Source organism: Microcaecilia unicolor, chromosome 9, assembly GCF_901765095.1.
Source record: "Microcaecilia unicolor chromosome 9, aMicUni1.1, whole genome shotgun sequence".
Taxonomy (NCBI): domain Eukaryota; kingdom Metazoa; phylum Chordata; class Amphibia; order Gymnophiona; family Siphonopidae; genus Microcaecilia; species Microcaecilia unicolor.
Window position 1 is genome coordinate 188,667,379 of NC_044039.1, and position 26,506 is coordinate 188,693,884.

Below are 26,506 nucleotides of genomic sequence, written 5' to 3' on the forward strand. Positions count from 1 at the left end.
GCTTCACTAACAAATAAGAACCTACACCATATTTGAAAGCTATGAACCAGATGTTGCTCATATGCCTGGTACATCTTAGTACATGCAGGTGTAACATTTTCACATAAAAACATCCACACAATGCTTCAAGCACTTTAGAAAATGCTGTATGAGCTATTTACAAATATCGAATAGTGAGACATCCAAGTGCTTTCAAAACTAGCATTTGTATCAGAGCCTTGCATTAAATTAGCTTACAAAGAGATGCACAAATGCCAGAATATTCTAACATACATAGCGGGAAATTCCAGTTCTTAAATAGGCTGCAAAGTACTACTAAATTAATAATTTATAGTTAGAAAAAAGTTTTGAAAAAATTATTCTGATAGAAACCTAAATGGTGTTTAACAACCATCCTATGACAGGGTTTTTTCTATAACAAATGTTAATTCTGAATTGCTACCAAAAGCTAGACTGCTGCAAAGCATTGACACTCCCATACACTGAAAACACTAGATTAGACAATGAACAACTCAGTAACCGTAAATTCTGATCTGGTTATTTCTGAAGTGCACGGCTCTCTGCTAGCAAATACCACCTCATTAGCAGCATCAAATATTATGGACATGTCATCTTTATGGAATATTATCCACTGCTCACTTCCATCTATCGAAATGTCAAAGTACTCAAGTCAAGTTCATTCTGCATAGTTAGGACATGAGAACTGCTATAATATGAGCAGCTTGGGTGGAGAAAACAAAAAAGTGTATAAACTGACCTAAACAGGAGTTATTTCCTGTAAATCAAGTTCTTGTTCATTTTGCTGTATTATTGCTCAAGTTAATGTATTCATGTCATTTCAAATAAGTGTTCTACTCTTATCCCAATGACACTCGTGTCTTTTTTTGTTCCCCATCTCAATTATTCTAAAGGACTATTTTACACACAGATCTTAAAGCAGCTTTTAAGTCTTGAAGTCTGCAATGAAACCATGAAAGGATCTAAGTGCCAGTTGCAAGAACTGAAGTACAATAGAAAAATTAGTGTCATCACTACCAAATTCCAGAAAACTGTGTTCATTTACTCAGATTCCTGCAGCAGCTCTGAATGTATGGCTCACGTAACACTGCCTAAATTTTAACTTAACACTATTACAACAGCAAACTGGGCTTACCAATGATAGAACGTGGCCAGATACTGAATTTTTCAGAGTACGATTAAGATAGACCAAATCACAAAATCCTAATTTCTCAGAGTTAGATGAGGCACAGGCTATTCCAATACCTGGTAGCTGTTCAAACCTAAATCAGCTAAAAATAGCCATGCAAATAGCACACACAAAATTTAACCCATTCCTAATTTACTACTATACATGTCATTTCAGCTGTTTTATGTACAGTCCTGTACCTGTGCACATACCTATGTTTTGGTATATTTTAAACACTGGGTGTTTATTACCTGTGCTTGGATCCTGTGGTAATCACCCAATTATAAATCAAGAGAATTCCACACCATAGTGCAATGAGGAATACGTGGTATGTATATATACAGATATATATGATCTATATAGTTTCTCTTTTAGTGACACAAATTTTTTAAAACTACTATTTAGAAAAGTAAAAAGAGAAGTCCTTCTGAAAAAGGTTTTGCACAAAATGTTCCTACAGAATGCTGAGAAAGCAAAGCTTTCGAGAGTCTCAGTGCTTCTTCATTCACAAAAGAATTCTAGCTAGCTTCTGTCCCAAGTAACTCAATGTGCCAAATCAGTCTGACTGACACTCAAACCTCTCGATTCTGTCAGATAATTATTTCGCTCCTGCATGAGAAAAAAAAAATGAAGAAAAACATAAGTTCAAATAAACACAACAAATACTAAAAATGAGGATGCTAACAGTGTTAATGAGGTATTGTCAATGAAATGATAGTTTGAGGAACAGCAGCGATGATCTGCTACATCAGTCTCTACATAACCATGCTCTAATCTACCAACGATCAATTACAGCTTTTCTCCCATTGTGCCCTTATGGGGGAAAAGCTTAATAAATCAGGTCAATCCCTTCATTCTAAACAAATACAGCAACCTAATAAGAGATCTAATAGGTGCTTTTCAATGACAACTGCTCACCACAGCACTACAGAAGCTGGATTCTGACTGGACACTTTCAGAACGCTGTGTATTCTGTTTGGCAAAATTTTGTTTTTCAGTATATCCTCTGCTTTCAGCAAGCTAGCTGCTAATGATTGCATTTACTATTGCATAGGGGTTAGATAATTCAGCAGCTCAAAAGCTAGCCACAGACAGGGCAGGTGTTAGGGGTGGGCAAATAGGGCAATTGCCCTGGGCCTCCATGTCACTGAGGGCCCCAAACCTGCCTGAAGTCAAAAGAGGGACAATCTGCAAGCAAGCTTTGGGGCCCCCCTTCCTAGCGTTTGCCCTGGGCCCCACCATGTCTAGCATCGGCCCTAGCCACAGATTTAAGTTAAACCACAGGTTGGGGGATTGGGTAGGGGCAGATTATGATTGGCATATTTGACTACACACTGCTGGAGTTTTATTTACCATGTTCTGTATTTCTGACATAATAAACACACTTCATTTGGATAATTATTATTATTATTAACATTTGTATAGCGCTACCAGATGCACACAGCGTTGAACACCTTACAGAGAGACAGTCCCTGCTCAATAGAGCTTACAATCTAAAAATAATACAGACAGACAATTAAGGGCGAGGGGAAGTACTGGGTGAGAAGGAACAAGGGGAGGCAACTGAGTAGTAGCTAGGAGCCAAAAGCAGTGGTGAAAAGGTGGGTTTTCAGCATAGATTTGAAAACAGGTAGAGATTGAGCTAGACGTACAGGCTCGGGAAGTTTATTCCAGGCATAAGGTGCTGCGAGGGAAAAGGAACGAAGTCTGGAGTTAGCAGTGGAGGAGAAGGGGGACGACAAGAGAAATTTGTCCAGTGAGCAGAGTTCACGGGGAGGAATGTAGGGAGAGATGAGAGTGGAGAGGTAATGGGGAGCTGCAGAATGAATACATTTAAAGGTAAGTAAGAGAAGTTTGAATTGTATGTGGAAGCGGACAGGGAACCAGTGAAGTGACTTGAGGAGTGGGCTAGTGTGGGTATAGCGATTTTGGCGGAAAATAAGTCATGCTGCAGAATTTTGGACAGACTGGAGAGGAGAGAGATGGCTGAAAGGAAGACCAGTGAGAAGTAAATTGCAATAATCCAAACGAGAGGTGACAAGGGTTTGGACAAGGATTCTGGTAGCGTATTCAGAAAGGAAGGGGCGGATTTTGCTAATGTTGTAGATAAAGAAACGACAGGTTTTGGCGACCTGTTGAATATGCGCAGAGAAGAAGAGAGAGGAATCAAAGATGACTCCAAGGTTACGAGCCGAGGTGACAGGGAGGATGTGAGAGCCATTAACAGAGATAGAGAATGGGGGATAATCACATTAAGAACCTACAAATTAATCAGCTGTACATCTCTGAACCATTAGAGAAGGGCCAGGTCCATCTCTGAACAAGTTGTCTTCAAGATAATCTAGCATTTCATTAGAAATATAAGATATGGTTATTTAATATTTGAAGCTAGCTGTAATATCACACTTGGGCAGGCAGGGAGTACACTGCTCATGTAAAGGGAGTATGGTAAAAGCTTAATTTAAAAACAGATTTATAAAAAATGAGGTGCTTTTCTAGGAACAAAAAAGCCCACTCCCCACTAGCTTCTGAAAGCAAAGGCACAGAAGACCCAAAAATGATTTTTAAACAAAGGTTCTTCCCCGCTGTAGCCGAAATGAATTTGTGGTACTTGCCCTGTAGCAGCCTGTGGAGCAGATTTTCCATAATGGATTCCAAATAAAGAAATCACCAGTACCAAGGCCAAAGATATGGAATACCAAATATATTTGTATAAATAGGGCTTTTCTTGATTTTGTACACTCTCCCATCCCCACCTGTGCTCTCTTTCAAAGACACAGCAAGGGGGCTTTATCAGAGCAGAAATTGTAAGACAATATGTTTATCTGTTGTAAAGTAAAATGTTCTTTTATGCTAAACAGTTATTTTAAAACTGTTTAAACACAGTCTACTTTTAATGAGCTTTTTCTTTTCTTCAGCAAGCAACAGGATAAATTGAATGCAGTTCTCTAATGCTGACCTCATACAGAAATCCTTCTACTCCTGGATTAGGTATTTGGGCATTCACTTTTGGATTGGTTAGTCTGGTTTTGCTCACTGTTCCATTGACACCAAGTACTGACAAGTACTGCGCCATAATTAAATATAGACTCATTTTAATTCATGTAAAGACAATCCAGATAACATCAAAATTTGCAACAGGATAGACATCCTAGATGACACAGAAAAAAGATCTAGCAAAAGCTTGAGGATTGACTAGACTGGAAGTTAAGATTTAATGATAAAACATACAGGATCATACATTAGGGCTGCAAAGGCTCGGTGGAGCAATATAGTTATAGGAGATGGAAGTTCTGTTCCTCTCCTTCCATCTTTCCAACCATCCAACAGTGGCTTTGAATTCAGTTAGTCCAAGACATTCAGCTAGCTGATTAGATTTCTCCATAAGCAGTGGACCACTGACAGGAAACTGTCTGCTCCTGACGTGAGAAAACCACCGAAGAAGAGCATCTTCTACATCCTCAGCTTTTCCCGCCCGTTTTCGGTGTGGATTTGTATTGTTTTGCCAGTCTTCCAGAAGATGGTCTTTCTGCTTCAACATATGTGAAATTTGACTGGGATTGACACCATATTCTTTAGCAATAGATGCTTGACTGTTTTCTAATTTTTTAAGAACTTCTATTCATTCAGCCAGTGTTAAAGTCTTACAGTTGCACGATGACGACTCCAGTGCACACTCTAACAACATTCTTTCGCTTCTTCTGCCTGTGGCAGTTAACCAATGAGATTTCAAATTTACCGCCCCTTTTTCACGCGCCAATCAGCTTCCATATTCTGCGCGTGCGCTTATGCGGAGTCTTTCCTGCAGAGGAGCGGTCTTAAACCATGCATATAAGCGAATCTTGCACTTATCAGTGGTATGCTAAACCGAAGTTTGTCCCCATACAAATTGATGGTGCCAAAAACGGGACCTAAGTACGGCATGCAGTTAAACAGAGCATGCGCTTATCCGACATGCACTTAAATGGAGTGCACCATATTTGGAGAAAAAAAGAGTGGATCATTTGAAGAAAAGAATACCTTGCCAACCTTAAGCATGGCAGCAGATCTATAATGTGGGTTATGTGGCAGATAAATGGCATAGGAAATATTGTACAGTTGGAAAGCAAGTGGATTCCACTAAATACCAACACATCCTAGAACGCTTGGAAACAAATACAAAGAAAATAAAAATATGCAATAAGACGGACCAAAAGATCATACTATAAAACTAAAATAGGGACAGATTACAAAGACACGAAGAAACTATACCAACTCGTGAATAAACTCCTAGATACCAACTTGGTCACTACAATGAATACAGACATCCCATCTGCAGATGAATTTGCCAAGTACTTTAAGGAAAAGATTATAAACCTACGCAACACACTACCTCAAGACAACACTGACATCGAAAACTTCCTTGATGAGTTGGACCCAACCTCTGGTGAATACCCGGCCGACCGAACCTGGTCAAACTTTGATCTCCTCACCGTCGAAATAGTTAACCAGGCGATCACCTAGTTCTCCAACATCCACTGCAAACTAGATACCTGTCCTAACCACCTAATGAAATCCGCCTCTGATCGCTTCATAGCAGACCTCATATCCCACCTAAATTACATGCTCCAACAAGGTCTCTTCCCCAAGGAATATGGCAATATCCTACTTACCCTGATACCAAGAAGAAAACAAATGAAATTACTAACTACCACCCAGTAGCGTCTATCCCGTTGGTAGTGAAACTGATGGAAAGCATGGTAAGCAAACAACTTACAGATTATATAAGCAAATTCTCAATATTACACAAATCACAATCAGGATTTCATCCCCTCCACAGCACCGAAACAGTACTAATCACCCTCCTAGACAAATTCAAACAAGAAATTGCAACAGGAATAAACATCCTCCTCCTACAATTTGACATTTAGAGCACATTCGACATGGTAAACCACAATATATTAATAAGACTACTAGACAAGTCTGGGATCAGTGGAAACATACTCAGATGGATCAAGAGTTTCCTAACCACAAGAACATATCAAGTAAAATCAAACTCAAACATATCACTGTGGAGGGCAGACTGTGGAGTACCACAGGGATCATCGCTATCTCCAACCCTCTTCAACCTAATGATGACCCCACTAGCCAAATCCTTATCCAACCAAGGCCTTAACCCTTCCATCTACGCAGACGATGTCATAATATACATTCCTTACAAAAATGGACAGACAGAAATCACCAACAAAATCAAAGCTTAAGCATCATGGACTTGTGGGTAAATGCATTTCAGTTAAAACTCAATAAAGAAAAAAACACACTGTCTCATCCTCTCATCCCACCACAGCATGGACAACCCCACAAGTATGGACATCCCAAATTACACCCTCCCTATCTCAGACAGCCTGAAAATCCTCAGCATTATAATGGACCGTAACCTAACACTGGAGAGCCAAGTGAAATCTACTACAAAGAAAATGTTCCACTCAATGTGGAAACTCAAACGCGTGAAACAATTCTTCCCGAGGGAAACTTTTCACAACCTGATACAATCAATGGTAATAAGCTAATTAGACTACTGCAATGGAATCCAGGATGCAAAGAACAAACCTTAAAGAAACTTCAGACCGCTCAAAACATGGCAGCTAGGCTTATATTTGGAAAAACGCGATTTGAAAGTGCAAAACCCCTCCACGAAAAATTACACTGGCTCCCAATCAAAGAACACATTGCCTTCAAAATCTGCACCCTGGTTCACAAAATCATCTACGGTGAAGCCCCTGGATACATGACAGACCTAACTGACTTACCAATCAGAAACGCATCCAAATTAACACGAACATATCTAAATCTGCACTACCCAAGCTGTAAAGGACTTAAATACAGATCTACCTACGCATCCAGCTTTTCCTACATAAGCACAGAACTGTGGAACGTGCTACCAAAAGCTTTGAAAACGACATATGACCACCTTTACTTCAGTAAAACACTAAAAGCCACCCTGCTTAAACAGGCATACCCTAACGATCCAACTTAAATGCCTGATCTCAGGTACACAAGAAAACTAAAGCACGTAATGAACATAACACAACTCTTGCACTCTACGATTCCTATTGTGGCTTCTGCCACATGAACTCCTATCTTACAACAAATCACATTGTATTTGCTCACACTGGAGTTGGCTAACGCCTCTCCGGTACTATGTAAGCCACATTGAGCTTGCAAATAGGTGGGAAAATGTGGGATACAAATGTAACAAATAAAATAAATAAAAATAAACTGAAGCAACAAAGGGGCCTGAAATAAGTCTCAAAAATCAACTTAAGGAAAGAAAAAAAAATGAAGGTTTTGCAATGGCTTTCAAAGTCCTTAGACTTAGAAAATCTGTGGGGAGATTTCAAACCTGCAGTGCAAGCAAGGAAACTTAATAAATTGAGCTAGAAAATTCTCCAAGAATATTGGAGAAAATTCCAATAGCAAGAATATAAAGGCTTTTGGCTGGTAATGTTTGGTTGTCATCATTTCTGCCAAAGGTGCTGGTAAAGTACTGAATGAAAGGGCATCTGAATTTTTGCACTTGCTATATTCACTTTATTTTCAAATATGTTATTTTGTTGGGCAGACTGGATGGACCGTATAATAGGTCTATCTGCCATCATTTACTATGTTAAAAATCAGCAAATTATGCATTAAAAATTGTAGAAAGATGTGTCAGCTTTTGTTCACTTACAGATTCACTGGAAAATACAATTTGATTAGAACACATGAACAGCTAAGATATCTGCTACTAATAGCTGGGCATGTATGAAAACAATGACATATACCTAAAGTTCACTGAAGACTGTTGGTAGGTTTTGTTCTGATTTGAGTAAGATACTACTGGGTAAAAGTAATCAAGTTTCTATATTTTAGTATTTCATTAGAATCCAATTAAACTTATTCTCTTTTAATGGCTCTGTCATAAATAAGGATAAGAGAGATCCTTTTACCAATAACCAGCTTTGGGTAAATCAACACATTACTTTTAATTTACTTTAAAATGGGCACCAATCAAGATACCTCAAACACTAAGAGGAGGATTTTACTTTTCCCCAGTATATTTAAGAATCTATATTTTATGCTTTACAGTAGTGGAAAATTCACCCAAACATCTGAGAAGTGAACATATCAAATTTCCACCACACGCAGTGCACAATAGCTTGAAAAGGAAATGTTTAAGGCCTATAAATTTGTAAGTAAAAAAAAAAAAAAAAAAAAAAAAAAAGATAAAATGCCAACATGGTTTTGTTCACTTTATATAACAGCAAACATGTGTGATGCAGAAGTGGTCTCTGTGCCAACCTCTTCAAAATGGAATTAAGAAAAGTGGACAGCTGGTACAGACTGGAGTAGCCTAGTGGCTAGAGCAGCAGACTGAACTGGGATTTGAATCCCACTGATACTCCTTGTTGCCTTGGGTAAATCTTTAACCCTTCATTGCCTCAGGTACAAACATGAGATCTCTATGGACAGGGAAATGTGTGGTGTAACTGAATGTAACTCACCTTGAAACTACCAGTGGAAAGGAATTAGCTAAATACTAAAAATAAAATAAAATAAAAAATACATATATAAAGCCAAAGAGCATTCAAAGTATGAGCTCTTGGGACTACTGAGGTCTGCTGGGCAAGTTTCATCCCAAAGCTTGCATTTTTGAATGCTCCTTACCCCCATTTACTAAGCCGCACTCTAAATGCCGGACATAGCCCATTCACTTTGAATGGGCTGTGTCGGCATTACTAAGACACGCAGCAAACAGGGTTAGTCTTTTAAAACATTATCTAGCTAGTTATCATAATTGTTTTTTTTTTAATTTAGCTATTTGTATAAGTTGTTTCAATGAGTACTTTGAACCTAAACAAAGAAATGCAGACATTAAAATCACTCCTCCAAGATGTTAGTATAGTTCAACACCATACACTCTTCTGAGGAAAAATAAATGATCTTAGCACGAGTTATTTCCTGCCATCAATTTTTGCATGGCAAAGTCTGCTCTTTCCTGCCTAGAATAGAGTTCATTTCATCAGGAACCCCCATTTCCTTCTGGGCATGTAACATATAGGTATCAAAAACAGCTGTTTGTAAAGCCAATTAGTTAATTCCTCATACGAGTGTATAGTGTTTTGCAAGAACAGTACACAACAGCATTAGGTAGCACAGCAGCTAAACCTTTATCTGGTTGGTCTTTGCTTCACCAGGTTAAAATATGCAAAAGGTGTGAGGTGGGTAAGATTAGGTAAGTTACACAAAGTGTTTTATTAGAAGCCTAGCTTGCCAGCTTTTTGAGAAAACAAAAAAGAAAAATATCTAATTGGAAACTGATCAACTACGCATTGTTTTTTTAAATATTTAGTAATATATATTATATCCATGTTTCACAAAATTCTCATTAACTGAATTTGTTCATACTGATAGGAAACAGTATATTTAAAAAATTTCACAATGTGATTTTGAAGTGTATCATAAAAGTGTATTGCAAGAGCAATGACATTACATTTTGCACAAAACCTTTGTATGCATTCTCAGTTTAGTCAGCTTATACACTGCTATGCAATGGGGCCTCTTGGTACAGTCCTCAGTATCTCTAGAACAAACTAGTGGTATGTACTTGTGTAAGAATATTATATTATAGGGCTTCTTACTTGAAAGTGATCTTCAGTAGCCTTGCCACCCATGTTAAGAACATTCAGAGAACTGGCACGCTTCATGCTGCAACCAGGACAGTGAACATGCAAGGATAAACCAATGAGAATCACTGAGAACTAAGAGTTCTAAACATACAAGCACAAAATTAATGCAGTCTGCTGGAAGATCTCCATAACCAGCAATATTTGTCATTTTTTTTTTTTTAAATAAAATGGAAATTAGAAAAGAATGTCAAGTACTATCACAGCAGGGATGATCTTTTTACTTCTACAGTAGATCCTCAATCAGACACACCCTGTCCCCCAGCTCATGTCTGGATAAGGGGGAAAGGTTTGCCACTGTGAATCCCCGTTTTACCCAGGCTTTAAAAATGATAAATGTATGTATTACTTATAAATGTATTTATTGCTACAGAAAATCAGGAAACATATAGATTATCACCTTCACAAAAATATTAATGCTATGATCTCTCTCTCACAAATATATTAACTAATAAGATAACTTCTGGCACAAGTCTTACAAACTAAATCAATCTGTGTGTCAGATGAATTTTAACTAACAGGTTTGTAGCAGTCAATGTATTATTTTCTACACATCCGCAGATTTAACACAGCAAGCTTTGACAGTCTCCACAATGTGATTTTCCTTTACTGGATCTAACTTTTGCAACTATTCTTAAAAACAATGAAAGGCTGTTCTAATATTTTTCTATCATGTAGGTAGCTATGATATATACACTACTGAAATGCTGTTCACAAAAGAACTACACTGAGACACCTATCACTGCAGTTACGGCTGAACGTTTTTGGAATTACTGTATATGCATTTACTAAACTGTCATCACACTTCTTTAGGAAAGGAGCTATATGTAGAATTTTGTACCAAATCATGACAAATCTATCCATTGGATGGTTTTGTGATTGACTTATGGCATTCTCCCTTAAAAAAATGCTATTTTGTAAGTAAATCCAAGCTTAATTCACATAGAATTAAGGGACGAGGGTGGTTTTGCAAGCTGACAAACTTAAGCTAAATACACATTGTCCACTGTGTTAATTTTATGAGTTCATGAAGGGGATGTAAAATGCACACACACAAAATTAAAGTTAGCAACAAATGAAGCAATGAATATCATGCATGTGTTGCTTGTGTTATTTATTCATGTATATTTGCAACACAGAGGAGAATAAGTTAGGAGGAATACTGAGGCAACTACACAAAATCAAACAAAAATCTCAAATGAAAATTGAAGGCAAAAGTAAAGAAAATCCTTTGTCCTACTCCACCTATTACGCATTGGGGCTCTCTAAAAACCTTTTCATTTAAGCTTTGCTGAAAAAGCTGTGAAAATGTCAAATGCATAAGATAAACTATAAGTACATCTAATGCATTTCTGTGTGTGCAGTAGTAGTAGAATTGCCATTTTAAGTTGTGTCATTCTTTGTTTTGTAATAAGAGGTGAGGAAGACTTATTGTACAAACCTTCATCCATTTATACAAATGGGAGACAAAAGTTCAAATTGCTAAATGAAAGTGTACACAAAATGAACAGTATGCTTTAAATGGGTTAAAAGTACTTTTTTTGCAGAGACTCCAGTACCTATTCGAAATAAACATACAGGGAACAGTTCAGCAGTTCATGAAAACTGCAAAAGGTAAAGCAGCCCAATTTCAATAATTGTTTTTATTTTTAATTCCAATTTGCCCCATCATAGCTTCGAGAGGGGTAAACTGATTAAAAAATACAGACTGAATTGCTAAATTTAAACTCTAATTAGGCAAAATATTATAGATTTTATAGGATGTAGAAGCAGCCCCATAAGAGAACAGTAATATCCAATCTGATTGTTCAAATTCAAAACCCCAACTTATTCTCCCTGTTTCATTTATGGTGTGAGAAATAGTCATTAGTGTTTCACAACTTAAAGAGCAGACAACAGATAAGCATTGAAACCTGTTAAATAAAAAGATTATTTTTAGCAATTAAATCAACAACTTTATAGTATCAAAAACAGTCATTTTCAAGTTCAACCAAGTAAATGTGAAACTAAAAAACAAAAACTAAATACAGTTATAAAGCGATCTGCTATAACATGAATCCGCTTGTAGTGCAATCATGTTTTGGCTCCCTTTTTAAAAAAATTACATTTCCTCTCCAGCCAATGTCTAGCTATGATGCGGTGGAGCCCAAACCCCCTTCCCTGTTTGAAAGCCATTCTAGCCGATGTCTAGCTACTGGGGTGGAGCCTACCCCCTTCCCTGCCCGAAAACTATTCCTGCCAATGTTTAGCTACACCGGGGTTGGCTGTGTGCGCTCTTCCAAAATCAACCACGGGTGGACCATTTATCCACATGGTTTTGCATGCTCATGATGCCATCCTGAAAGAGTCCACCTGTGGTAGATTTATCAATGCAGCTTTGCATGTTCCTACATTAATACAGAATGTTTCAATAATGTTGTATACATACAGTAGTTCAGATTTGACTGCCTCAGTTTGTAGCAAATAATTTTTGCAACAGATCGATTTTTGCTTCATCTGTTGTCCATTGACCTGATCTATCAAGGGGATGCCCCACACTCAGATGATCTTTCAGGCAATGCCAATGTGAACGGACCACTTATGTGGCTGCACCACTCTGCTCAGTATGTCTGCCAGACTCTTGTCTTTGGCTTCCAGGTATATGGCTCTGAGCACCATACCATGACTGGAGGCCCACTGCCACATCCCGGGTGTTTCCTGTATCCCATGCTCACACCCTGTGCTTGCTGACATAGTACATGGCAACCTGAATGTTTGGATTAAAAAAATTTTGTTCAACAGCTGATCTCTGAAAGCCTTTAGATTGTTCCAGACTGCCCGCATCTCCAGTAGACCGATATGATGCTGGGTCTCCTGAGCAGACCAGTAACCCTCAGTATGAAGCCCATCTACAAGACTGCCCCATCCCAGGTTAGCTGCATCTGTGGTCAAAATCTTCTAGGGAGGAGGAATTTGGAATGAGAGTTCCACAGTCAAATTGTTCCAAATTATCCAGCAGAGAAGTGACTGTGCCAACTCTCGAGGTGACCAAGATGACATCCACCAAATTCCCTGTGGCCTGACACCACTGAGAACCCAGAGTCCATTGAGCACATCACAAATGGAGGTGTGCCATGGGTGTGACAGACACCATGAAGCCCACATGGCCTAACAACCTCAAGATCTTCTGAGCTGTGAACTTCTAGCTGCTCTAAATCTGATGGGCTATGCAAATGAGCATGTCTGCCCTTACCTGAGGTAGGAAGGCTTGAGCTTATACTGTGTCTAGCGGGACTCCTATGTACTCCAATTGTTGAACTGGGAACAGGTGGGACTCTGGGTAGATGATAATGAACCCTAATAGCTCCAACACTCCAATAGATTTCTGTGTTGAACCTTGAGCACATTCCTTTGATGTGCTTTTTACCAGTCAATTGTCCAGGTAGGGAAACATGTGCACTTCCAGTCTGCATAGTGATGCTGTAACTACAGAGAAATGTTTTGTAAACATTGTGAGTGGATGCAAGGCCAAATGGAAAAATGCAATACTGGTAGAGGTGTTTTCCTACTCAGGATCTAAGATTCCTCCAGTGACTGAGACCAGAAGTGTAACCAGGTTTTGATGTCAGGTGAGCAGACCTTTTGTAAAACAGATGCCAGTGCAAGGCTGAAGGGCTGAGACACATAGGAACTGTTTCATTCAAAATCCATTTGGGGGAATGGCCACTCCCCTTGCGTCCCACCTAGCTATGCCTTTCATTTCTGGATGTGGGTGTAAGCATCCTTTATTGTTCAGAACATAACCAGTGGTTTTGCCTGAATCATGAGAAGGGTGCCTAGGGAAATCCTGAACTTTTCTCTGACCAGATATTTGTTCAGGGCCCTGAGGTCCAGCATGGGACAAAATCCACCCCCCCCCCCCCCTTTTTTTTTTTTTTTTTGAGAATGAGGAAGTACTCGGAAGAGAATCCTTTTCCTTCTTCCCCTGGAACAGGTTCGACCACATGGGCCTTTAGAAGGTAGAAGAGTATGTCTGCAAGCACTTACTGATGCTGAGAGCTGAGTTTTGAAGATTTCAGTGAGCAATTTGGAACAGTATGATGCCAACTGAGGGTGTAACCCTCTCAAACTATTTGCACGACCCACCGGTCTGAAGTTACAAGGAGACACCTTTCTTAGAAGAAAATTCAGCCTCCTTCAACTGGCAGGTCATCTGGATACTTTTAGTTTTGCTATACTCTGCTGGAGCCAGTCAAAATCTTGTCCCCTGCTTAGACTGGGGAGCTGGCTGGGACTTCTGGGCCAGTTGTTGCCAAGGACAGGAGCATGAAGCCTGGTCCTGCTAGAGAAGGTGAGCTGAGAGAGCCTATGCCTTTCAGAATAGTAGGAACCCTTCCAACTTCCACCCGAAAACCTCCCAAGACGTGGAGGCTGCAGAAGGAGCGGGCAGAGACAGGGACTTTATGGTGTCAGACTTTTTCTTTAAAAAGTCAGTGACCTCTTGCACCTTGTTCCCAAAAAGACCGTCTCTTTGGCAAGGGTTATGTATCAGCTTTTCTTGAACTGCTGGTTCCAGGTCCGAAACACATAGTCATTTAGAGTCTGCATATGTCAATACTAAGGTCTAGGTGCCACATCAAAAGTTGCCTGGGCTATGTGTTTTTGACACTTCTGCATAGCTGCTAGCTTACAGAGTTCTGCACCTTTTCTGGAGGCAAAGCGTCTGCAAACTCCATCACACTGCATGCCAAATTCTTCAAGTAAATGCTCATGTAGAGCTGGTAGGACTGGATGTGGGAAATGAATGCAAGCATGAGTCCTCAAGCTTCTGGCTCTTTTGAAGCCAGATTTGACCATCATGGAATGGTGTGGAAGCTGCTGCTTCTCTGATCCAGGAGCGTTCTAGACTCACAGTCCGCTTTCTTTGGAACAGGATATACAGTGAGAGAAGTCTCATCTGTGCAGTCTTAAGAATGCCGTGCACAGGCACTGTCACAGCTTTGTTGGGAGGAGAGTCAATCAAGGATGCCCAAATTAAATGGGATGGCCTCCGTTGGGGGAGAGACTCCTTTCCTGTGGCAAAGGGATCTGGAGGCAGGCCAAGGGATCCCTCCTCCTCTGAGGGCTCTTCTGTTTCTACATCAGACCCCCAGGAGTGGTGCATACCCGACTCAGCAAAGTACTCTTCATGGGACATCTGAGTCTGTGTCTGGCTCAGACCACTGATGTGTAAACCAGGCTCTGGGCAAGAGTGCCAAGTTATGGGTCCTCTCCTGGACTCCAGGGTCACTTCTTCTCAGAGGGGCTGAAAAAGAGCACCACATTGGTTGGTGCTCAGATGACTGACAAGGCACTGGTGTCAACGAATGCCTAAGAGAGCATGAGTCTCCAGGATGGGCCGGAGCACCACCACAGTCATTACTGATGCCCTCGATACCTCAGCATTGCACCAAGCTCAGATGTGCCCCAGCTCCTCCTGTAATATGACCAGGAGCTGCTTCTCAAGGGCAGGTATCAGTAAATGTGGGGACACGGTAGGGGTGGGGACAGTCTGAAGTAGAAGCCGAATTGGAAGCGGGGTCCTGGCTTCAGGAAGACTGAAGAATCAGCACCGATGCCAGTGTCTTGGAGCTCCTGGCACCAAGCTTCAATAAGGACTGATGCTGGTGCTTCTTTGCCTTCGCTCAATGCACAGCATTCTGTGCCAATGAAGATGTGGAATTCTCACGCGTTCTCTGTATTGGGTCAATGCTTGATCTGAATGGGCGTTACCAACGCCCAATGTCAAGGCAGCGAGAAGACCTCTATGCTGATGCATCCCCAGCATCTAGTGCAGCTCCTAAAGCTATAGGTACTAATGCCAATTTCGATGGATAAAACGTCTGCGTGCCAAAAAGCTTCTCACACAATGCCTCCTGACTTCTGTGTTTTCTTCTGCATGTGAACACAGAGAACAGTGAGAGGACTTATAGTCAGGTCCCAGGCACGGTAGGCACAAGTCATAAGAATTAGTCAGACATGGTCCTTCTATAACCTGAGCACTTATTAAGCCCGCTGAGAGGACTGAGAGACACAGCAGGCAAAATAGCTGAAGCAAAATCAAAATGGTTCAAACTGCCAACATTTTTTTTGGAAACAGAGACCCGACCAGGAGTTCAGGCCTAAGGCAGCCATGAGCCACAGAAAAAATGTAAAAAGGGCAAACATGCTAAAAAAAAAAATAAATAAATATGGAACAAGTTAAAAGATAATAAAATTGATCCCATGCTACTCACTAAAGAATAGGCAGGAGGGCAGGAGATATTCAGAAAATAAATGTGACAGAGAAAATGAAGATGTGCCTTCACTGCTCCGCAGACGACAAAAAAACTGCAGGTCCCACATAAATTGGGCAGGTGGGAAGGCCTGCCAAAAAAGTTTCCAGAAGATGAAGGAACACTTGGCAGCATCCATATCGGGGTTCCATAAATGACATCACCTTGCTTGTCCTTGGAGAACTCACGTTACACTCCAACTAGAGAAAGGACAATGCATCCTAAATTCTCAAGCTAGATTTGAAGTGGTTATACTCAGAGGTTGCAGCAAAGCATCATACAGCTAATGAGAATCAAGGAACTGACAGTAAGTAGCAAAAAGTATTGCCAGCATGGAACATCAAAGGCTCTTCTTCCCAATAGCCACTGAATGTGGTTAACAGAAAGGTGAATGTCTTACATAAAGCCATATGTAAAAAAGTGATTAAAAATGGTACATTTACCCACATTCCCTTCATACCTCCATTCAGTTATTTTTTTTGGGGGGGGGGGGGGGGGGGGGGGGTGATGCTTCCTGCAGCTTTCACAATTTACACACATTTCTCTTTTAAACATATTTTTGAACAGCCTTTTTCCAAACTCCTCAAGCAGGCTGGCAGACTACTATCCTTTAAGAACTGCATGATCAGGGTTTCCTATGATAACCAAGAAGTGTGCTGGGAAACTATCATGCTACCAGTTCCTGAAAAGTTGCAATTTTGCCAAATGCACCCTATGAATTAAGACAGCTATAATTACAGCTTCACCTTAGGACAGATGCCTCAACTCAAGAGAGGATTGAAAACTTATGCCAAACATCCAAAAGAAATCAGCAGTTCTGAAGGGAGCTTAGAATCTAATCTTTGTACTTTAGAGCCTACTGAACCTCCAGCGAAACTAGCCGAACTTCCCCGCAAACCGTCAGATAAATGCTGGTCATGCCAGTCAGAAACGGGCTCTCTTGCACACATGCTATTTTACTGCAGCAACTTAAAATCTTTTTGGTCTTCAATTTGGGACAGAATACAATCAATATTCTCAATTACAGAATCACTTTCATTCAAAATCATTTTAAAAGCATCTACTCCTAGTATTTCACTCCCTCAATGCAATGTTATCTGATGCTTACGCCATTCATATCATTGTGGTTAACTGGAAGAATAACTTGAATGTTTTGTTTCATGAATGGTGGAGTTACCTATATTTTTTCTGATGATATGAAGCTGCCTTAAAAAGAGGTTACTTACATTCTTTTCAAAAAACCTGGTCTGTTCTAGACAATTATTGTCTCTTCCTCTCCTCCCTGAGATATATTCTCTTCTCATGTAAGATAAACCAATGTACTTTCCCCTCCAACTTCCCGCTTCACAGCCCTGCCTGTAGTTTAAGGCATGTTCATTGTTTGTACAATTAAAAACCACTGTGTTGCCACTGTGTTTTGTTTTATTTTGCAATACTACTGTTATTATAAATTACTTTCAAATACCACTTTTGTATCACTTTAAAAATGTATACATAAAGTTGGTAAAAAAAAAAAAAAAAAAGAATGTAACTGGATAACTGGAGAATACTGCAAGAAGGCCATCACCTTAGCCAACCAACTGTCAGGAAAGGACTTGGGTCAGATGCAGTTTAAAGAGCTTCCTGAGTCCTGTGCTGATTTTGCTAAAGCAAAGTACCTTCTAGTGTTAAAAATTCACTTCAAAGCATTGGAGGATTTTTACCTCCTATTTAGTACATAAGGGTCCATCCAAACCAGCATCCTGTCCACGACAGCAGCCAATCCAGGCCAAGGGCACCTGGCAAGCTTATACTATAGAGACTGAAAAACAGCCTAACACAATCCAACAGGTTGTGCAGAATAAATCTAAGAAAATATTTAAAAAATGGGAAAAAATGGGAAATGCCCTCAGAAACCAAGGCTGCCGCCAAGGTCTGATCAACAAGACACTATTATCTAGAAAAGATTTTGTGTCTGTGATCTGATTTCTTTCATGGGGCATATATTCCCTATTTTTCTCATTTGAACTGCCAATAATTAAAGACCAAAGGCCCATCGAGCCCAGCATCCTGTCCCCGACAGCGGCCAATCCAGGTCAAGGGCACCTGGCAAGCTTCCCAAACATACAAACATTCTATACATGTTATTCCTGGAATTGTGGATTTTTCCCAAGTCCATTTAGTAGTGGTTTATGGACTTGTCCTTTAGGAAACCGTCTAACCCCTTTTAAAACTCTGCCAAGCTAACCGCCTTCACCACGATCTCCGGCAACGAATTCCAGAGTTTAATTATGCGTTGGGTGAAGAAATATTTTCTCTGATTTGTTTTAAATTTACTACACTGTAGTTTCATCGCATGCCCCCTAGTCCTAGTATTTTTGGAAAGCGTGAACAGACGCTTCACATTCATCTGTTCCACTCCACTCATTATTTTATATACCTCTATCATGTCTCCCCTCAGCCGTCTCTTCTCCAAGCTGAAAAGCCCTAGCCTCCTTAGTCTTTCTTCATAGGGAAGTCGTCCCATCCCCGCTATCATTTTAGTCGCCCTTCGCTGCACCTTTTCCAATTCTACTATATCTTTCTTGAGATGCGGCGACCAGAATTGAACACAATACTCAAGGTGCGGTCGCACCATGGAACGATACAACGGCATTATCACATCTTCACACCTGTTTTCCATACCTTTCCTAATAATACCAAACATTCTATTCGCTTTCCTAGCCGCAGCAGCACACTGAGCAGAAGGTTTCAGCGTATTATCGACGACGACACCCAGATCCCTTTCTTGGTTCTTAACTCCTAACTTGGAACCTTGCATGATGTAGCTATAATTCGGGTTCTTATTTTCCACGTGCATCACCTTGCACTTGCTCACATTAAACGTCATCTTCCATTTTGCCGCCCATTTATCCTTTCAAAAACTAATACTCACTCACTGTTAAAAGAAATGCCTGCAGAGTGCTTAAATTTTGGAATCTCCTATCCCAACAGGGCCACTGAACGCTGGAGAAGGGCAGGCTGCAGTGTCATCCAGGCTGGCAGAGCAAGGGACAAATAGGTATAGGAAAAACACCTTTGTGCTAAAATTATGAAATGGTGTTATTGGATTTTACAGAACTGCTTTTAAAAATATAAAAAAATTTGTGCAGAGCAGCACATTAAAGCACTACTCCTCATCAAATCTACATGGTCCCATTTTATTTGCATGTTCTATGCTTTGTGGATGAAACAACACTTCTGCACACTAATATACTATAGGAGATTGTGCCGCTCCTCTTTCAGATGCCAATACTCATCTGAAAGACGCTTTAAATATAATGTTGGGTCGGGACAGATTATCCGATATGATTCATGTTTCGCCCCAAATGTTTCAAGGATCATCCCCTTAATTGTTAAGCGCCAGCTTACTGGTATGTCATTACTTCTTCCCAGTCAAGATTAAATTTGGACTTAGATATAACAAAAAGACATTATATGTATGGCCATTGAGGAGGTGGGTGTGCAATTCTTGCCGTGATTAGAAAAATAAAGTACCAGCAAGTGTCACCGCTGAGGTCAACAGATTGAATTCTTTAAGACTAGTGGAGCTGGTTTTTAGTGTTTGGATAAATCCACAGTGAGGGTTGCTGATTGGGATTGTTTTTATAGACTATTTTATAAAATACACATGTACACACACATTTAAATCTTCAGAGAAGGTGGAAACTGGTGCACTATTGGGAGTCTTCATATCAAGCCTGTTATAAAATTAACTGCAACATGTATAATGATTACACTGAAGATAAAAGTCCAAAGCAGCAGAGAACCAAGAGGCTTGGAGAGACAGATCTCGCTTCCATCCGTTAGGCTCATCATATCCTGAAAGTATGGAGGTCTACAGTAGGGAGGTCTACAGAACTTAGACAGCACCTTAGTATTATTCAGAAAATAACTATTAACCATAGTCTAAGTTGTAATGGTATATAGTGCTATATTCAAATCTCAATGAGGTACCCTCAAACAAACTCAATATACAAATTTATCATGTCAAAATGCATCCTATGTATATTTTCTATTACAGTGATCACGGAGGAAAAGGGAAATGGGACTTGATATACAGCCTTTCTGAGGTTTTTGCAACTACATTCAAAGCAGTTTACATATATTCAGGTACTTATTTTGTACCAGGGGCAATGGAGGGTTAAGTGACTTGCCCAGAGTCACAAAGAGCTGCAGTGGGAATTGAACTCAGTTCCCCAGGATCAAAGTCCACTGCACTAACCACTAGGCTACTCCTCCACTCATTCCACCAATAAGAGCTAACCTCATCAGTGATGTCACAATGGCTTGATTTACCGATACTTGGCTCACTTCTGATATTGTGATGTCATAAGGGAAAGGGGGAAAGGGAAATGGGACTTGATATACTGCCTTTCTGAGGTTTTTGCAACTACATTCAAAGCGGTTTACATATATTCAAGTACTTATTTTGTACCTGGGGCAATGGAGGGTTAAGTGACTTGCCCAGAGTCACAAGGAGCTGCAGTGGGAATCAAACTCAGTTCCCCAGGATCAAAGTCCACTGCACTAACCACTAGGCTACTCCTCAGTAATGGTATAAGCCCTGAAAACCAGTGGCACAACACAGTTACAGCAGGCCTCAAAAAAATTTCACGAAATCTAGGAGCCAGCCCAAAAACCTAGGAGCCAGCCACAGCATTCACCCAATTTGTAACACTCATAATCCCCCACCCTCCAACAGTTTTCACTCTCTCTCTTGTGCCCCTCTTTAGCCTTCCCCCCAGACTTGTATCCCCCTCTCTTTACCTGTTTGTCTCTGGCTCTTGCCTGTTATTCACAGTGCTGCCTCAAACTGCTTCTCTTAGCCCTGCACAGTTATAGGGCTCTGCATATACCTGAGCCGCACAAGACTTCCCAAACCCCCTGCACCGTGCGGCTCAAGTATATGCAAAGCCCAATTGCTGTGAGGGCCAAGAGAAGCAATTTGGGGCTGAGCTGCAGAAGGAAAAAGAAAAAAAAACATATATATATTTTAGGGGTATGAAATCCCGAGTGCCAGGATGCAATTTCTAGGCACCATGGAAACTTGGCTCCCGGGATTTGTTGAGCCCTGCCTTACAGGTTTCCAATCGGCCAAGAAACCTCCTTCCTGCTACAATTTATTAACGATCATAATTTTAACATATTTTCAAAGAATAAAAAAATCTTTTTAGAATAAGCATCAGCAAAACATTCAAATGACTTGGGGCAATACAGAAACCGTGAAGTTATTTTTCAGAGGCTCAATGGAGCCACCCATTTCACTCATACGAGCTTCCTCAGGAGCAGGTTCCCGTTCCCAGTCAAAAACTGCTGCGCACGCTTCATATGTCTTCGATTCAGAAACAGTGATGCGCCCCATCACCTGTAAGATGTGTTGGGCCACTGGTTTTCAGGGCTCATACCACTGCTTTAGAGTTAGTAGTAGTAGTACTGAAGTCTTTTTCTTTCATGATCTCAGAAAGTATATATAAGGTGCATTTTGACATGATAATTTTGTATGCTGAGCTTATGTTAGGGTACCTCGTTGGAATTTGAGTACTGATTTTCAGGTTTGTATGTATGGATACTTCATCATCTTGTTGTATAATATAGCGCTGTATTTCACCATTACATGCATGTCCTGGGAAGCTTTAGGGCCAGACAGATTGAGCAAGCTAGTCTGAAGTGCTTCTTTAATTGTACCATCAGAAGAAAAAAAAAATCAATAATCCTGTCCCCCCCTAATGTTCTCACAAGTACAGACGTGAGAAATGTTCTTCTATAATGGGTTCTGTTCTTCCCTTTCAATAACCACCATCTCCATTCAATTTTTCTTCTAATTAGCACAGTTTACAATAAAGTGCTCTATTAGTACTCAAACAAGCCATTAATAGATTTAAATGGCTGGGAAATCATTCCTATGCAGAGTTTATAACCAAACTTCTTTAGATTCAATGTTTAGCATTTCCTGATGAAGAGCAGGAGAGAACACAGCTTCCCTTCTGCAATGAACTGCACTTCAACTGCTAAACGCTGGTCAACATTTCTTAGTCTTTCAGAAGCAAGCACTTGGCATGAAACCAGTGACACACAGGTGAATGTCTCAACACTTTCAACAAGTACAAAATACAATATAGTCCTATTGTTCTCCTGCTCTTAGGTGTAAAACAGGTTCTTAACAGTACATAACAGCAGCAGATACCTCTGTCTGTGGGTTTTACACTGTGAAATGGAAAGTGATACTAGGAGAACACGGGCAGAGCTAGGAATATGATAGTTACCCAGGATTCTTTGGTTCACTGTCTCGTGAACTTCCACCTTTCAGTTTTCTAACCAGCTTCTCGCTGCTGCGTCTAATTGAGGCACGGAGTTTGCTAAATGAACCACTGCGCTTTAAAGATCCAGCACCATCCTGAAAAAAAGGTGAATAGTCATCAGAGTGCAAACTGCTTGACAATGCTTTCTCCTGAGACAGCTTCCTCTTGCTATGCAATAGTCTTGCTGTGCCCATCACGTACAATTACTACATACCAATATCTACAAAGAAAAAAGAAAAGCAAGCCCTGCACACTTGCACATTCAGAGATTTTAACTATTTTTAAAGAAAAGCTTTACTTTAGTAATAAGAATCATTTTTTCAAACCCACACTAATTGCTGCATGCAAAGGTAATTTATTCACGAAATTGATTTTTCCCCCATTCTGTGAACAAAATGTTGCAATTGCTACAAATAAACCATTTACTTCCAACACCCCAGATGTAAAATTTTTTCAGACTTCAATGAATATATTTTATACCCTTCTCTGCACTTGCATCTCATTAGAAAGCAGTTTAAGAAAAAAGTCTGTCCTGTAAGTGCCACGGGCTGCTCTCAGTAGCCCCAGTAACTGTGTAAGAAGGCTGAATGACCACCATAGTCATTGTATTCAAGGTTCCCATGCAGATAGATGTGTGGTAATGGATATCATTCCCTCAGAAATGTAAACTTTCCTCAGCAAATAAGCAAAGGACAAGATCTAGAGCAAATTCTACAACCACTCACTAAAAGCCACTATATGAAGGGAAAGGTTGTGGAGAAGAGAAAATACTACTAAGCAGACAGACACAAATGCAGATCAGTTAAAGTGAGTTTATTAGAAGTTAGAAAGACAAAATACACAAATCACTGAACATGTAAATATTAGTGGAGAAAAAGCGCATTTGCCAAAGTTTCACACACAAACAGCAACAGTATTTTAGAATAATCATACTTGAAGATATCCAGAGCTCCATATTGGTGGTAACCACATTATAAAGGTCTCTAAACACAATTGTCTAGTACTCATGGTACATGCCTTACAGCTAAGGTGTAGTTACTCAGTAAAGGTCACCAACATGCCAGTTCAGCCGCCTTTTTGTTTTCAGAATAAACAGCTAGTAATAAAGGTCAAACTCTTAACTATGTATTACATAGTAGTTACATTTCGTATTGACTCTAGATTACATTCTGGCAACCTTATAAGTGTACAGAAAATTTTCAGAAGAGAAGACTTCGGCCTCGAAGGAATGGCCAGTTTGTAAGGAAGTGGACAGTAATTCTGACAAGAATCCTAAGGGCCTAGCTAAAACAGCAGTCAGGACTGGAGGGAGTAGTTAAAGCTTGAAGATGGTACACGCCAGTCATGCAGGAGACAGTACAAGAATCAGAAAAGGCATCTAGGCCTGTTGGATAGAGATAGAGAGAAAAAAAAACAACAAATGAAACTGTTGGAAAAAAGTTTCAACAGTTTTCAGGTGTGAATAGTTAATTACAGTATTTCTAGGTCATACAGTTAGAATGGCAGCTCTTTCCCTCCTCCTTTGGCAGCTTATTCTTTGTTCTTGAATCATGAAGAGAATTGCTGTATACCTTTTGGAAAAGAAAACTCAAGATAGGGTGCCCCAAACAAAAACAAACAACACAAATGCTTGGGGGAGGGGGGGGGGGGGGAGAATCAGAGGCATATGCTCAACAATATTTTCCTGCAGTTTGTATTCTTTTGTATACTGCCAAGCTGGATAACGGATCATATGAAACCAATGTTTACATAATAGAAGATATTCCATAAAATATTTGGCTCAGGAATTGGAGACCACAATAAGTTAATGATAGTTTCCTGCTAATGAATCTTGGGATACAGTGTGCTCTATTGTATTTCTACCACATGCAAATCAAAGAAGACAGAACTGAACTTGCTGACCAAGATATATTTTTGCCAATTAGTTTAAATAAAGATGTCCCATTATTTATAAGGGTGTATTGTAATGCTGGCAATACTAGCCATGTACCCTACTTTAGTTCTAATATTTAAGTGTAATTAAAAGCACAAATCAATTTAATTTCATGCAAAATTAGCTTTTGAAAAAAAGATGTCACCGTCACCACCACTCCCCCCTCTCCCCCAAAAAATTATCTGAGGTTTAAGGCAAATATTTATAATGCAGTTAGGAATTCATCTCTTTAAAAAATTAGAATAAAAAAAAATACAATTTCTTGAAATGATAATCAAGCAACCTAAAAGATAAATAAACATCCAACTGAACAAGGTACATCTATTTAAGCTTTAACTTAAAATAGATTTTCATAGCAAAGAAAAGCAGTAGAGCAAGGAAACCAGATATATATAGCTACAGTTCTACGGGCCAAACAAAGCAAACATTGAACGGAAAAAGTATACGGCGATCAGTGTACCATACTGCAAGTCAAATTTAAAAAAAAAAAAAAGTGTGAGGCCTCTCAAGTGTGTTATTGTGGCGTTAAAAAAAAAAAAAAAAAAAGTCAGGCTACTGATTTCAAATCTCTCTTGAAGCAAAAAAATTTTGCAAGCAAAAAGAGCAGTGCCACTAAGGATTACGTCTGGGAGCTCTCCAGGCTCCTTGCTGGTGGAGGCGTGCTTAAAAGTCTAAGAAGATAGCGTTTTGTTTACAAGTGAATAAAATAATAGCGGCCATTAACTGATGCCAAAAAAACCCTGACTTTTTGGGAAGGCTTTTATCCTCTTATCCAAAGAAAAATTTATTTACAGAAGTAGCCACCCGAAAAGAATTTATAAACTAACTGTATTTTCACATCTGCTGCAGTAATTTGGATTTCTACAGCATTGCTCATCTAACAGGTTCAATATTTTATAATGTTCCAAATTCCAAAACCCTTCTATAAAAATACGCTGCTTCCACTGGAATGTTCATGCCAGTATTAACACTGCATTTACATGACTAATCATGAAAAAACTCCAACACAAAACATGAACAACGCCCAGTTCTGAGAATGCAGACACAGAGATTGTTCTTACGACATCTTGTCGCCAAACTGTTCACTCAGTTCCCTTTAGCAAAATGAAAGCTGCATAGAAGAAATGCTAACGAAGGCCAACCGCAAAGCCACAGGGGCGGAGGGGGGGAGGGGGACAGGTGGACGCAGCACTCAGAAGGAAAACACACAGCCTGTAAGCAAGAGGTCTAAGCAGCTAGTTAAAAAAGGCAAAAAACAGAGGTGAAAATCCTAATTACAGTTAACATTCCAAAAGGTATAGATCATTCCCAAAGTAGTCCAAGATGATATGTAAAAATAAAAATAGGAATAACTATTACTTTTTTGCTCAGCTTTACAATTTAAGAGTTCTAATCGCTCAAACCAGTACTATGTGTAAATTGATTTCTCTCATGCCTTTCATAGACAGACCTAGAAATACTGCCCAATGCTTTTCCAAAACATCCTTGCACAATACCAAATCCTGCATGCTTTTAAGTAAGAGCAAGTCCTGGGTTAAGAGGCATTTAACATTTCTGGCAGAAAGGCATGCAAAGTACTGAAGAAAAAGGGAGTACAGTACACAGTTCCAGCACCCAGCGGACAATATTTAAACACCAAGAAGTTTCCCTGATCCTATTTCAAAGGCACTGTAATCAACCACAACAGATGCTGATTGATTGTCTTGGCATGAACAACATTGCTAAATACCAATAAATGAAAACAGAGTCCAAGATGAGCAAACATGTGTGCACTTTTCACTCTGAAAATCACTGTGAGTAGAGATGAGCACCTATTTTTGTGTACATACATTTTCCATGGTAAACACGCATAGCTTTGAAAATGCACCCAACCTAAACAAACCCCCCAGGAAAGCCATATCGAAGAAGAGCAATTTTCAGCCAGTTTGTACACATGACTTTACCAATGTGAACTGTCTGTCCTCAAATTAGGAAAACGCTATAGCTGTTACAAATTTAAGGGGAACAGTTCTTAATTTCTAAGAATGCATATCCTAAAAATATCCAGAAACTACAACAGCAAAAAGCTT

General features: G+C 39.8%; 1 protein-coding gene across 6 annotated transcripts in view; it reads right to left on the reverse strand.

The window, feature by feature from the left end:
• Window positions 1-812: 812 nt before the first annotated feature.
• The window catches only part of KLC1 (kinesin light chain 1), a 144,979-nt gene continuing 119,285 nt past the window's right edge, over window positions 813-26,506 (reverse strand). For 4 of the 6 annotated variants that reach the window (XM_030215564.1, XM_030215566.1, XM_030215563.1 and 1 more), the window contains exons 14-16: window positions 22,469-22,599; window positions 9,847-9,913; window positions 813-1,795 (exon numbers count right to left, since the gene is read on the reverse strand). In XM_030215564.1, the coding sequence (XP_030071424.1) occupies window positions 1,730-1,795; window positions 9,847-9,913; window positions 22,469-22,599 (264 nt within the window). In that variant the 3' untranslated portion in view covers window positions 813-1,729. The other 2 variants (XM_030215567.1, XM_030215568.1) reach the window with 2 other exon arrangements.